Consider the following 16,132-nt stretch of genomic DNA (forward strand, 5'->3'; position numbering starts at 1 on the left):
TAAGTGGGCTTGGACTGATTGATTTGGGCATTGAGCCCAAATCTAATTTATTAAAACAAATCAAGATTGACTTTGAATTCAAGCTATCAGGTAAACAAATTCGATATCTCATCGTGAGATGATCTCGAAAGCGAACATTGGTTGACTTTGAATTCAAGCTATCAGGTAATCAAATTCTAATTTAACAAAGAACAACAATAGCAAAACAAATCAAGATTGTGTTGGGCAACAACTTGCTTGAGCAATAAATAATATATATGTTTGTCTTGATAGGATGAGTTCAACACATGGAAATTGAATACCATAAATGAGACTTATTCTTTTAAGTTGCAATAAGAGTATACTTTTCAACATTTGAAATATCAAGTAAAAGCATCTTGTTTTATGTCATACAAATATTTACTATAATGAAACCAAATTTTTTATCTTTAATGATGCATGAATCATCATAAAATATAACTAAATATCTATTATTCATCAATTGTCCAACACTCAATAAGTTATGTGATAAACTAGGAATAAAAAAATTATCAAGGTGTTTTATCTTTCCTTGACTTATCTTTACCTTAATTGTTCCTTTCGCTTTTATTGGATTTAGAGTGACCGAACCAATATTTGTGTTTGACATACTTTGTTTTCTGCTAGATTCTCTTAATATTTGTTTTACTAGAAAGACTTGATATACAGTAGATGAACGGCTTAGATCAATCTTACCACTAAATTGGAGCAATTGAAGGTGTTGGGATGTCACTATCTTACCTCTAAATTAGAGTTGTATTAAAGAGGTTTGTTTCTTTTATAAATATCATATGTATCTCTAGATTTCAAGAGAGAGAGAAAGATGTGAAGAATATATATACATACATGTATGCTACCTACTAAGAATATATATATATATATATATATATATAAAGAGAGAGAGAGAGGAGTCGTTGTTAATTGGATATCTAGCCTTGGCATAATATAGAGATGATTTAGAGTGACAGAGTTAATGTTTGCATTTGACATAATTTTATTTTCTATTCAAAGTCTCTTAATATTTGTTTTGACTAGAAAGACTTGATATAGAGTGGACGGATGACTTGAGTTAATCTTACCATTAAATTAGAGTAATACTAAAGGAATTGAAATGTCATTATTTTAGGAGCCATATTGAAGAACTTTATTTCTTCTATAGAATTTCTATTCTATATATCTTTAGATTTTAAGAGAGAGAACAAGACGTGAAAAATACTTTAATTCCTCCGAGGATATCCAAATCTTTAATTGATCTCACATAATAAAAAAATTAATTTTTTTCGAATAGACGAAAGTTATCAAATCATTTTAAATAGAAAAAATGATGATGACAGGTTTATTAGAAAAAAACTGAATTACCATATAATAATTCTAAAACGTTATTTTCTATAATCTTTTGGAATACCAGCAATAGAAACTTTTAGCCCACGCTTTTAGATTTCCTGAAACACATAGATAATTCAAGGAGGAGGAACTAATCATCAAGAGGGGAAGCGATGGAATGAACTTAGAAAGTGAACATATACCAACAAAAACACCTGTTAAAGAGCTTTTATTTGATAATTAGCCCAAATATTGTAGAGGCTCCATTTTGAGTTTCATCATCTCCAATTACATTGACAGGTATGATAAGAAAAAAAGAAGAAGAAGAAGATCAACATATTGGATTAAGATTAAAAATTTTAAGATCATCGGCTTTGGATGACAAATCATAAAAGAAATAACATTAAGCCACCTGACTAATGAAATGGCAATCCCATGGATCAATTAATTTCCAGAAGCAAAAGAGAGCTTCGAAAAGGCGAGCAGGGATTTAGCCTTATATGTCGATCATGAAGAACTCACCTTCTAGGCAACTGTATCCATCTATTGGCTATTGATTCATGTCCATGCTATTGGCTGCCAATTCGATCAAACTTCTCCTGCCTATTGGAGTATACAACTCGCCTTAACCGACAGAGCTATGTTGTTGTCAACATCTCGCTCTCTTAATCATTCATCATCACAACATATGTCATAATATTTTAACCACAGTTCCATAAGTTTTCATATGAGAATTACAAGGCTTAAACTTGTACGCAACTTAAATCAAAATCCATGCACTTGACACAATACAAAACAGATACGTCCATAATATCCGGCAACGATATATTGAGCTCTCAAACATAAATAAGTTCACCAAAAACATCCCACTAATGGATTATTACATCACAAGTCTCAAGAGTTTGAACCATAAACAATATAATTTGTTGCCTTGATACAGAACCAAATTCAATCTACTCGCAGGCATCTGAAAAATTTTAACAACAAGGATATGAGCAACCACAACTTAATAAACACCAAAACTCATATATTAACAAAGCTTCTCATGGATGCATTTTATAAAACTATACACTTATATAAAGGGCAAACATAACTTTGCATGCTTTTCAAATCACAACTTTTTAACTTAATAAGCACATAAGATAATATAATTTTTGAATACATTTGCATAACAAAACATAAGTGGATAGATTTCATTTTAATGCCAAGATTATTAATAATTAATAAAAAATCAGTATAAGTTTAGCTATTGCCTTCCTATCTAAATTCATCGATAGTCATAACTATAATAAAGGGCATATATTAAAATAAAAATCGAAGTGCTAATGGCTATGACCATATTGTATCCTTGTGACAAGGATCAAAATCATATTTAATCTCTATTAATAAGTAATACATTTATCTCTATGTCAGACCAATGTACAACAACAATTAATAAAGTCTAAATCAAAACCAACGAATCGAGAACAATTAACCATCATCTAAAATAACATATCGACACCTTATTTGAAATATGTTCAACAATATAGCATTGGAAAATATACTAATTAACTATTTTAATTATTTTAACCAAATGCAATATCGAAAAGCTTATTTTTAAAAGCCAATTTAACATGTGCAAATCATGTAACTTCATTATTAACAAATATATATTATTAAATTAGAAAACAAGTTAGACATAATCATTCGATACTTACGTTTATCATATATTATTATAACTGATATGGTAATCAAAACTCTCCTTCTTTTCCAAATCATTTGAATAATATAAACCAATCCAATAAAAAATCATAATATTTTCTTTCTTATCTGAGAATGACTATTTTTTTCTCTAAAATCACAACATACTCAATAATTTTAGAATAATTAATCTATAGTCCTATTTACTCTCTGATTGGTAGGGAATGAATAGGAATTCAAAATCATACATATATATACTCTTTCAAATTTAAAACTTACTCTCTTGATATAAAAACAACATCCTTATTAAATCTCACACCTCTTTTATTTTTTTCTCCTCTTTTCTTCCCCTGCCAAAGCCACCCCTACCCCTCTCTTCCTCTAATTTATTATTATTTCGAAAGTAATGTGTTTGTTCCTTTAAAATCAATATACCATATTTTTGAACTATATCTTTATACGGAAGACTTGGTTGTAGTTCTCTTCTTTTTCTAATATTTCTCTATTTTAAAACTATGAGCTAACTCTTGCATGATGTTATAATTATGCAAACATCAAATAGAAGAAGACTCTAAATAACCACATTACATATAAATTGATCTCAAATATCATAAATATAGCAGCTCATCCTTTGTTAGATCAACAATACAAATTCTTTTTTCATTGATCACAACCAGCATCTAGGAATCCAAAATATCATATAAATAAAAAGTAACTGATGACATACATTCTCCTCATCTACCGTAAAGCCTGGGATCATCCACACTAGAAATTTTAGGATTAACGACTCAACAATCGTGGAAGAATTAATTTCCATTGCACCCAAACCCAATCATACACATCATCGATGAAATGGAAATAAGCATGCCTCCATGCGTCTTTGAGGAAGAGAATACCACAAAATATCCAAAATCCCATCACAAATCCTAGTACCATGCTAATATAGAACCATAGCCAATCGGAAATCTCCTTCTCATGCTCTTGTATATCAATTTGAGTTGTTTTATTATCAGAACAATTTTTGGAAGTGGGTGGTCCACATAAGTCGGCATTACCCATGTAAATGGATGGATCATTGAGTGTTTGAAGTTGACGACCAGATGGTATCATTCCCGAAAAGTTATTATATTATAAATTCAAGTAGCTCAAGGAATATAAAGCCGATAAACTTTCAGGAATGCTACCAGAAAGATTATTTATCGATAGATCAAGAGATTCTAATGATTTCATTCCTTCTATCTCCCAAGGGATTTTTCCTTGTAAATGATTCCTTGACAAATTTAAGTTCTTGAGGTCTGCAAGGTCTCCAATTCCTTTTGGTATCTCTCCGGTTAGTCTATTGTTTGAAAGATCCAAACTTTTCATAAGACTTATGCTGCATCGTAAATAATGAAGATCTTGTCCCTTTGTAATGACATCTAATTTATAATCATAAGATTTATAATATTGTAATGTCAATCTCATGGCACTTAAATTACCAATATTGTAAGGTATTGAACCAGAGAAGTTGTTATTTGCAAGATCCAATATATGAAGCTGTTCGAGTCAAGCAAGTTGCCAAGGAACAACTTCTGAAAACATATTTGAACGTAGACGAAGCACTACCAGTTGTTGTAGATTTTCTCCCATCCATAGCAGTATACTTCCAACAAAATTATTTTGAGCCAAATCAAGAAACCGTAACCCTGTACAATTTTTCAATGACAAAAGAACCTCACCCGAAAAATTGTTATTTTTCAGTTGCAATAGCCGAAGCTCACTTAAAAATCCGATCGTGTGTGGAATTTCACCCCATAAGTGGTTGTTGCCCAAATCTAAGTGAGAAAGATTTTGTAATGATTTTCCCAGACAATAAGGGATCTCACCAAGTAATTTGTTGTTCGAAAGGTCAAGATATTGGAGATATGTCGATTGGCAGATTGATGAAGATAAGCCACCATCAAGCATATTATCTGAGAGTGCCAATGATTGAACATAGGGCCATATTGGTAATTGCCCTGTAAAGGAATTATTGGAGAGAGATAGAGTATGAAGCGTAGATGGTAGCATCGTTGGTAATGGACCTTCAAATCTGTTGGAATCCAAATATAATCTTTCCAACTTGGTGAACTTTAAAGAAGATGGCAGCTTCCCTCCTACTTGGTTGTTGGAAAGGTATAAATATGTGATGGTAGAAGATGAAATATTCCAAAACCAAGCGGGCAATGTCCCTGCAATTTTACAGTCTGCCAAATATAATTCTTTGATCTGTGTTTGAAACTGCAACCATTCTGGAAATTGAGGTCCCAACTGACATTTGGTTAAATCTACTAATCTGAGTTGGAAAGGGGGGATCCAACTCTGTCCAATTGATATGGTGATGGGGTTGCCAGACAAACCCAACACTTGCAATCGTGTAAGATTCTCAAAATGAACTTGTGAAATGACATCTCCAAGAGAATTTCCACCGAGATACAATTCAGTGAGATTAGACAATTTACCAACGGAGGAAGGCATGGAACCGTTGAATAAATTAGATCGGAGATCCAAAATGATGAGATTCGTCATTTGCTCCAGCCAACCGCTCAAATTTCCTGTCAATTGGTTCCTCGGCATATGTAATTCTTTCAGTCTATGGAGATCAACCATGGATCTCGGTACGGTACCCTCGAGTTGATTGACTCCTAGATCAAGAAAAGTAAGAGAGCCCAAGTCTCCAATTGCATCAGGAATAACGCCATGGAATCCAGAATTATAGAGATCAAGATGGGTAAGACTGCTAATATTCCACAACCATTTGGGTAAGGTGGAGTTGAAATTATTAGAGGAGAGATCAAGGACGGTAAGAGAGGAGGTGAAGTTGACGTGGACAACAGAAGCTGGGATGGTCTTGAGACCAACGGAATACATACTTAACACTTGGAGGGATGGCAGTACGTTCACGGACGAGAACCAATCTGGGGCACCGGTTAGGTTCAACCAGCTCAACTCCAGGTGCTTCAGGGAGGTAAGATGAGAGAGCCAGTCGAGGTTGTCAACAAGGGGTGCAAGACGTAAAGCATCACTTAGATCAAGAACGTAGAGGCTCGAAAGGTTCCCCAGCCGAGCAGGTATTCCTCCCATGAATCGTGTAGAAGATAGATTGAGGTATCTCAGTTTCTTGAAGGAGCCGATGAATTCCGGTATGCAGATTCTCCTGAAATCATTGACGCTAAGATCCAAGTGCTTCAGATGAGATAAAGCAAGCAATGACGAGTTCATCCTCTCACCGCGTAATGCCCGATCAAACGTATTCCGGAGGTCGAGCCTGACGACGTGGCCAGTGGTGGCACCACAGATGACCCCCTCCCATGCGCAGCAGTCTTGGCCTACCCAAGAAGATAGCCGGTTTTAGGTGTCGTGGATGCCGGCTTTGAAGTCCAACAGTGCCTCCCTCTCCATGCTGAAACACCCACTTGTCACCGTGGCCCGGTGGAGGAGGAGGGCCAAGAGGCACAACAACAGTGATGATAACAAGCGTAAAGGGAAACCCATGGCGCGCAGTTTGATCTCCCTCCCTGCCTACCTACTCCTGGTCGCCACGATCAGAAGAACAGGGCGAAGGTGGAGGTGCATGCTACGCTATGCCAAATCACAAATTTGTAAGCCAACTGATGCACACAATTTCTTCCATTCCATGACGCTCTAACTTTCTCCGCTCCATTACATCATGCATGGAATTAATTGTACCGACTCGCTCTCTAAAGAAGACTTCGACTGAGAGCACACAAGTCACCTTCACCATCGGAGACTTCATATGTGACGAAAGACGTAAGAGTTGGGATGGACGGAACCAGTGGTAATGATGCAGAGCATCATGTGGATCGTGAACGTGAAGCCAAGTATGCATAGAATAGATCGAGACTACACCACTTGACTCAGAAACAGTTGACTGACTGGAAGAAATCCTCGGAAAACAAGAAAGTGAAAGAAATCCTTAAGTGTTTCTTACGTACGTTTTGATAAAGTGCCAAAGAAAAACACTTGCTAGCCTCTTTGGAGTTTCATTTCCAAATAGAAAATAATTTCTTGAAGGCCCATGCGAGATGATACACCAAATATATTTGGATTGACTCGTGAGATAGATTTATTCCTTACATTTTTTGCATAAGGAAGAATACAAATGCTTGACCACATAAATTTTATATAAGTTATTTTGAGTATATGTTCCGTTATTAATTCTCTTGATTGTTCTTTTAATATTGTGCCACATAGCACGGACAGTACCCATTATCCATGATATATAAATTGGTCATAGCTCACTCGCTTGCTATGTGTGGTTGGAATAATAAATTAAACTTTATGATTAGATAGAATTTTGGAAACCGATAGCATCGTTCTCAATCAGTGGGATAGGCACTGTTTGACAGATGAAGATGAGCGGTGAGAAGCCTCACATCGCTAAGCTGCATTCCATGATTCTTTTTCTACACGTCGTTGGCCAAGAAGACTTTGACTTGCGGTAAACTAGAATTTAGATTAGAGATCTAAATAAAAAAAATAATTTTTAATCAATTAGAATTTATTTCGATACATATACCATAAATCTAAGATCTCGATGAGAGAGATACACATTTGGGTGTTCTTAAATTTCTCTTAGTAGATTTAAAAAGGATTAAGATAAAAATTCTTTCGGAAATGGACATCGGTTGCCTTTGAATCCAATCCATATATTAGGTAATCAAATACAGATTTAACAAAGAACAATAATCAAGATTGTGTTGGGCAACAAACTTGCTTGAACATGCATATGTAAGAGCATCAAATCAAGGTAGTTGAGTTTATGTTGAAACTTTAGAAATAAATAATATATATATATATATACTTGATCTAATAAGATATGAGTCCAACACATGAAAATTGAATAATAGACACTATGTGACCAAATAAGAAAGAATAATCAACTGACTTATCAAATCACATCTTCACACGTGTCTTGAGGTTAATCGCGATCGAGAAAGATTGATTAATAACATAACAAGCGATTCTTATTACTTCAACCCAAAATAATTTGGTCGGACTTGGACTTGTAATACCCAGTAATGCTTTAGTTCTTGCCAAAGTCTTATTCATTCACTTATACTAATCTGTTAAGGACTATACAACATTATAAACTCTCTCAATGCCTTCTTGTCTATAGAAAATAGCAAACTTGATGAACTTATTGTAAGGAATATCAATATGTCGAGGACTATACGATATTCTATTGAGAAATCATTTGATGAATATGAATTGCTACTATGTGAGGCTGATGATGAACTTGTTGAAACAAAATCTATCACTTAATTCTATGGAGTGTCTAGTTTTACTGGAAACTAAATTTGTTTTTCACCTTCATTGATCTCCTAATTTTAACTTGTCTTTTCATCAAACACAATATTTTTGTTAATAATAACTTTGTCACTAATAGGATTATGCAATCAATATTTTTGGATCGTAAAGGATAATCAATTAAAATATATTTTTTTATGAAGCTTATGATAGTTTTGTGAATTTATCGAAGCATAAATATTATAATAAAAAATTCTTAAATGATTTACACTTGGATTAAAACCATACTAAGCCTTAAAAGGAGTTCGATTCATAACAGCTTTTGGTGAAATATTTAATAAATAAACTAATGTTGCAATTGCTTCTATCCAAAATTAATTTGGAAGATACTTTCCTCTAAGCAAGCTTCTTATGTTCAACTACACCAATTTATTATAGTGTATATGGTGCTGTTAATTTTTTATGAATATCATTTTTTCATAAAAAAAAATTAAGTTAATTAGATAAAATTCACCGCCTCTGACTATCCAAAGTGTCTTGATGTATATATCATTTTACTTTTTCACAAGTATCTTGAATTTTTTAAAATTATCAAATATTTCATATTCTAGTTCCAAAAAATATACTTAACTTTTGCGGCTATAATCATCAGTAAACAATAGAAAATATCAACTTCCATCAAATGATTTTATATTCATAGACCCACATAAATCATAAATCAACATAAATAAATTCATAATAATTAAATGCTCTTTATATTTTTCTAATAGGAAATAGTTTTTGACTCTGTTTGCCATAAATACATTCTTTACATACATCAAGTGTATTAATTTTGGACAATCCAAAAACTATTTATTTTTTACTTGATAGCCTTAAACCATTAATGTTAAGGTATCCATATCTTAAATATCATAAATTAGACTCATTCTTTTAAATTATAATAATACTATACTTCTCTGAAACATCAAGTAAAAATATCTCATTTTAAGTCATACAAATATTTACTATAATCAAGCCAGATTTTTTATCTTTAATAGCACATGAATCATCATCAAATATAATTAAATATGTGTCATTCATCAATTGTCCAACATTCAATAAGCTATGTGATAAACTAAAAATAAAAAAATATTATCAAAGCATTTTACCATCCCTTAACTTATCTTTACCTCAATTATTCCCTTTCCTTCTATTGAATTTATTGTAATCAAACTAGATTTTTATATTTAATAGTGCATGAACCATAATCAAATATAATTGAATATCTACCATTCATCAATTGTCCAGCACTTAATAAGTTATGTGATAAACTATGGACAAAAAATATTATCAAGATGTTTTACATTCCCTTGACTTGTCTCTACCTTAATTGTTTTTTTCCCTTTCACTTAGATTTACTTATTATCTTTAAGTCTAACTTTTAATTTATGAGTTTCATCAAGATCTTTAAATATTAATTTTATGCTTGACATATGTATAGGACATCCACTATTTAAAAATCAAATATTATTTGAGATATCATTAACTTATAAATGAGTCATAAACAACTTACTACTTTTCCTCTATATAGCTTATTTACTTTTCTTTTTTCTAACAATATGCTTCCAAGTGACCAAAATTTTTATAATAGTGATATTGAATTCCACTCTTGTAGTTTTTTTTATCATAATTTAATTATTTTTGTTCATCATACCCATCAATGTTTCATCTTCCTCTTCCTCTTCCTCTACCACAAAATTCTCCTCTGCCATGTCTTTTTCTTATTCATTTTTTTTTTTTTGAAGTAGAAGACTTCCTCATAATTGAAAATACTTTTTCTTCATTTTTTTCAAATGACTTGTTCAATATTGCTTCATGTGCTTGCAAAGAACCTATTAGTTAATCAAATAAAAACTATATATAAATCTTTTGACTCATAGGTTTAAAGTTTTATTATAATCACTTTCAATGAATTTTAAAATTTATTTTGAAGTATCAACCAAGCTTGTCTTGAGGTTGTAGATGTTAGGACTTTACCAACACTAAGAAGTAGGATTGAATTAGTGCTTTCGTAAAAACCTCGATTTGAAAATTTTCGTTTAATGAAATCGTATCGAAAATACGTTTAAACTTAGAGAGCAAGTGAGAGTAGTAAACAATTGAATCAATAAGTAATGACAATGAAAATCAAAAAGTAAATGCAAACTGAGTTTATAGTGCTAGTCATAGATGCCCTACAAGCCAATCACTTGAGTGATGACACGTGTGACTTGACACGCGGTCTTTTTGCTTATTATATTTTTGGCATTTTATCACTTTATATTACTTATTGCATATATGTACATATATTGTGATGTACATGGATCTGTGCAATAGGAATCGGATCATGATAAGATCACGATAATGAGACCGACTTGCCTTTAAACACAGATTCTAAATAATCCTGGTCACAGGTTACTCGAGAGGGACATCGAGATAATCGGACAAATTAGTGTGCTATATACTTATTCATATGATGGATACAGTTGGCCTCATAGCTGCTCGTGTGGGGACACTAGAGATACAATGCAGGTGCTCATTGAAGAATGAGTTCACTTATTGATCCACTCACGAAATACTGAATGGTTAATGATGTCTTATTGTCAGACAACGATTTTATAGCCCCAGTAGTGTATCTGGTCCTTAGACTTGAGACACCAAGGATGTTCTATATGAGTACTCCACTCTTTGATACCGGATTTATAGGTTTGGAAGTTCCAAACATAGTATAGTTGGTTATTGGAAGTGGCAACTAACCTTACGAGGGCTATTGAGTGTCGATAGAGGATCATTCACTCTCAATATCATGAGAGGGATATCATGTGTGTTCTTGCTCAAATAAAACCATGGCGAAGGTCATTCAGATTGAGAGAAAAATAGTTCTCTGGGAGAATCTGATTAGAGCGAGACTCGAGAAGAAATCATATTGGCTTAATAGGACCATGCCCGGTATATGGTCTTTAGAATATTAGATGGATGAGGGACTATAGGTACATAGTAATTGAGGACAGATAAATCTAAATGATTGGATTCCCCTATATCATCCAGAGACTGCAATGTAGTAGTCTAGTTCGTCCGTAGTCGATGAGTTGAGTGAATTATTATGAAGATAATATTTCACTGAGTTAGAAGGAGTTCTAACATGTATGACTCTTGGTCAACTCGATATTGGGCTTAGAGGGTCATACACATATGATTTGTGTTGTGACGAGTAAAGGTTCAGATATAAGATATCCACTGAATCCTCTATCTTATTGGATATCCAATAAAGTTATAAATTATTGAATCCTATAGATGAGATCCAATAAGAGCCAATGAGAGATTATTGGATAGAGATCCACTAATCTAAGAGGCTTGGGTAGTTGGATGAAGATTCAATACTCAATAGGGTATGATCCATTAGGGTTAACTAGGGACCTCTATAAATAGGAGGGAACTACTAGGGCTTCCTAGTTGTCACCTCCTATTCTCCTCTCCCCTTCTGCTCCTCATATAGTAGGTGTGGAAATTTGAGGAGCGTCATCGTAATCCTGTTGTATGGATTACCGCGAGAGAGGAGGATACTTGACCTCCTTCATACTCTCCTACATATCCATAGGGATTCAGGGATATACGATCTCCCTAGGTAACACAACTATCTCACATGTGGTTTTCTGTGTAGCGAGTTTCGCACATCAATTTCGTATGACGATGAACACCTTTTGAAAAATTTAGGATTTTTGTTTTATTTTTTTTTAGGCATGTGATGTCACTCTTAGATTTTCCTATAGTGGTATCAGAGCCAGTTTGTTCATACGATAGATTGATTTTGAACTACGTGTATTATGTTTTAACGATACATTTTGTTGTCAAAATTATTGACGAGAAAGGGCATGTTGCTGCCCTTGCTGGCCTCGCAGAGGTGGCCAAACGCTGCTTGCAGCGTTGGCTGGCTGCAGGCAGGCCTCCAGCAGCAGTTTCCGTGAGAGCAGGCGGCGCCTACGGGTGGCCAGCCCGCAAGGGCTGGCGGTGACTATTGCTAGGAACAATGTTTTATCGTTGTTGCATGCATGTGACTATTTCTTAATTTTCATCAGCATATCTGAAGACAAGTCATTATAGCAACTAATGCATAAACCAATGATTTTGGTGGGACATCAACTTTAAAACTCCATTGGCACACCACCCCATGTCACATGAGATTATGGTGTTGGCCATGGAAAACAAGGGCAAACAATGACCTAAACAAAGAGCTCTCTAATTGCATGGTGTGCAGGTGGTGGTGATGGTGATGGTGGGCTGGTGTCGTATTATCGGGGAAATCATGTATGCATTTAACAAAGAGTCAAAGTCTTTCCTTCTCTCAATACTTTCCACATGAACAACATTAATATCGAGCTTAATTCTCTATGCTCTTAACAGAAAGGAAAGTAAGGACAGTATGGAGGAAAGGGCTGATTTCTTGCTAAGATAGATGGGTTGGAGAGAATTGAAATCGATGTGGATGCGATTATTAGTGCCAATGTGACACGCTTTCGAGTTTGTTAAATCTTGTGAGAGCCAAGAATTATGTAAGAAACTGTATAGGAAGATTTTTCATAAATATAGATAAAGGATATCGAACCATATTAATGTTTGTTTAGTATTTCCACAAACAAATATAAGAACTTACATGTTTATAGAGAGAAGGAAATGGATGTTTAATTTGATTAACTAATTTTGTGAGGTATTATTTTACTTGGAAGGACTATTAGCCGAAATTATTGACCTTTGTTTGATTATTCCTGCGTACACTTTTTTTTAGATAATATAATTTTTTTCTAAAAAATATAAATATATATAAAAGAGAATATTTTTATGAGATAAAATTCTTTTCTCAATAAGATTTTATCACGGTCTAAGTTTGAGAGGTTTGGCGTATCAATTTCACTTGACCTAAATCACTAATCAAAATACTTAAACCCTATTTAAGTTTAAATCCTAGCATAATACATATGAGGTGCACCAATAATAACTCCACGTTATGATTAGTCATTTGACTTTATTCATATATAGTCTCTTCCTAATCGAGTCCTTTCATATTCAAATATTAAGTTAAAATATTTAATAATATAGATCTTTATAGATTAATTTTAATCTTATTCATTTTCAATGTAGGACTAATCGAAATGCTACACACTCACTGTACTCAACATAATCTACCGTCGACTTAATCTTTAAGTTTGGATCACTCAGAAATCTGATCCCAAATCTGCACTCTCGCATGACATAACCGTGCTATATTTTGGCCATTTTTGATCTTTTCAGATAGGTTATTACAAGTCTCTCTGCCTTGCTCTTCTTCGTTACAATCACCGACGGTAACAAATGAAGAACAGTAGCAAAGATATCACCATAAAAAAAGAGGCAAATACTCACAGTTTGGCCATTGCATCATAAACATCTTTACGATCGATATACGTACATATATGGGAAGTCGTATCATCGGAACACAGTCGTATACTGGAGCCGAGCATAATTATGGCGGTGCAGGAGATCGACGCTACATGATGACGGCCGCCAGATCATGTGAAGAGGGAGGAGGGTGGGAGCGATCAGCGACGGAGGTCGGCGAGTTCGAGACGAAGGCGGCGGAAGCTGGAGCTCGCGAAGCGGTGCAGCCGGAGGAGGAAGAGCGCCAGGTTTCTGGTGGGTGGGATGAAGAGAGCGGAGGGGCTGAGGAGGAATCCCACGGCGAAGAGCAGCGGCGCCATTTCTGCTCCGCGATCGCGTGTGTGGTGGGTGATAGGTGGTGGCGACTGGCAGTGCGTTATGTAGTTGTTACCGTTTACCGTTTGGTTAGATCACGTGTGCTGTCTCAAACGATGGACCGGCCGGTCGGCCCAATAAGGTTTCCGGCTTCCAATTAGGGCTCACACCCATCGACATGTGGCCCATAATTCGTGGGTGGAGGGTAATTTTGTGATTTAGAATTTTTCTTTTTCTTTTGTATTTATTTTTTTGGAGAATACTATTTACAATCCCCCCCCTTTTTTTTGTTATTTATAACCTCATGTTAATAACTTTTGAGAAGGAAAAAAGAGTAGATGACAAAAACACTGTAAGTTAATTAAAAAAATATTATAAGTGAGAATGTTTCTTATTATCATTCTTTTAAATAAATAATATAGATATTATAAGATTTTTTTTATTATAAATTATAAGCTTAAGATTATGTTAAAAAAAGGGGAAGTATATCCTTTATTTTAAAATATATTAAAAGTCTTAAAAACTCTCAACTGAAATATATTATAAAACCTTATATATATATAATTAATAATCAAAGTGTCTATAAAATTAAATTAATTAAGCCTTAATTATAATATTTGTTGAATAATCAATTTGTCTGAATAATTAAGCTTACAATTAAGCCTTAAATATAAACTTAAGCCATTGGAAATAAAGCCTTCTCCTCTTTCTCCTGCAATTCTGTTCCTTTCCCTCTTCATCTCCTCGGATGCCCGACGGCTGGCCCCTGTCGATCTAGGAAGCTCCTTTGCCTCCGGTGCGACGTCAAGCATCCGTCGGCCCTCGCTGGCTGGTCCGGCACCACCGCCTGCCTGCTTGCTCCGACGATCGCATCCTCGAGTATTCGTCGGCCCTCGTCGGCTGGTCTTGCACCACCGCCTTTTAATCCCTACCCCCTTCCCTCTCCTTCTCTGTCGCCTGCTCTGACGATCGCATCGTTGAGGTCGTCGTCACCACCAGTATTTGTCAGCCATCCAGTATCAACTGAAGTTTCAGCATGGAAGTGTCCCAGCCTCTCAGGTCATCAAGCTTTTTGGCATCGCATGACCATTTTCAAGAGGAATTGGAAGGACGTATCATCTTAAATGCTTTCTTCTTTTAATAGATTGCTTCGCTTGTGCTCCCTTGCACAAAGGGCTCAGGCAAGACAAAAGAGATATATGATACACACTCCCTAGTCTTCATTCAGACAATTCAACACTCGGAAGAATGCTCAATGACATTTTAATCTGCGCCATCACTGACCTTCCGATATAACCAAGGATCAAGAAAGCCTTTCTAAATTCGAGCCTGCCCAAAGCCACGAGCTGCGGACTTGCCATCTACCCCGATGGCAAACTCCCCTCAAATCTTGGGGTGCACGCATGTGGTTCTTCTGCTACGGAAGCAAAAAGCGAAACGGTAGTCGATAGTTCAACGAAGACCCCAAAGCCCAGTTTGTAAAAGACAAACAAGCTCTATCTTTTCTAACGAAAAAAGGAATTTTTTTGTTTAAACTAAAGCAAGAAAACGTAGTTTCCCACCTGCAACCGAGTTAGGGCCAGAGGACGGGGAATGGGGAAAGCAGGCGCTCGCATGGGTGGAGGCCTGAGCGGCGTCCGGTCGGCTAGCCATGTACATGATCAGCGCGGACAAATTCTTGGTTCTGCGGGAGATCCGCTCGATCAGGTCCTCCGCAGCGCTCGGTAGCCGGAGTTGGGGACCGTTCCCCGCAAGCAGCGACAAAGGAGGGTGCCCCATCGATGGATCCCGCGGAAGAGGAATTCGTGTCCGGAGGGGGGATGCTTCGACGATGCTATTCCTTCCTTTGGAAGGAAGCAGCAGCGGCAGCAGAACCGAGCGCCCGACGGCCTTTTCGAAAAAATAAACGTGAGAGATCCGCTTCAAAAGCTAGTATATTTGTTCTCTTACACTCTCACATCTCGATTCTCCACGGATGTAAGTCCCACGCATCAACCGTTGGCTGGCAATCGCTTCATGGTAGAAGGACGTTATAGTGATTGGAGAGCATCCCAATCTTTTCGTTCCGTACGAAACT

The 16,132-nt window shown here is 35.4% G+C and overlaps 1 protein-coding gene across 1 annotated transcript; it reads right to left on the bottom strand.

Moving 5' to 3' along the window:
• Window positions 1-4,566: 4,566 nt before the first annotated feature.
• LOC103975035 (receptor-like protein EIX1) lies at window positions 4,567-6,534 on the bottom strand. Its single transcript, XM_065179102.1, has 3 exons — window positions 6,456-6,534; window positions 5,361-6,368; window positions 4,567-4,706 (listed from the first exon to the last, which is right to left on the bottom strand). Exons 1-3 carry the CDS (start codon window positions 6,532-6,534, stop codon window positions 4,567-4,569), a joined length of 1,227 nt encoding a protein of 408 aa, XP_065035174.1.
• Between the last annotated feature and the right edge of the window lie 9,598 nt (window positions 6,535-16,132).

The sequence above is a fragment of the Musa acuminata genome, unplaced genomic scaffold (genome assembly GCF_036884655.1).
Source record: "Musa acuminata AAA Group cultivar baxijiao unplaced genomic scaffold, Cavendish_Baxijiao_AAA HiC_scaffold_1138, whole genome shotgun sequence".
Taxonomy (NCBI): Eukaryota; Viridiplantae; Streptophyta; class Magnoliopsida; order Zingiberales; family Musaceae; genus Musa; species Musa acuminata.

Bases quoted from the DNA above. Each gene is read 5' to 3' on its own strand.
- LOC103975035 (XM_065179102.1), bottom strand. From the start codon at position 6,534: ATGGGTTTCCCTTTACGCTTGTTATCATCACTGTTGTTGTGCCTCTTG. The intron at 6,369-6,455 runs GTGGGTGTTTCA...CTTCTTGGGTAG, and splicing joins CCACCGGGCCACGGTGACAA to GCCAAGACTGCTGCGCATGG. The intron at 4,707-5,360 runs GTTGGATCCCCC...AAAATTGTACAG, and splicing joins CACCATATCAATTGGACAGA to GGTTACGGTTTCTTGATTTG.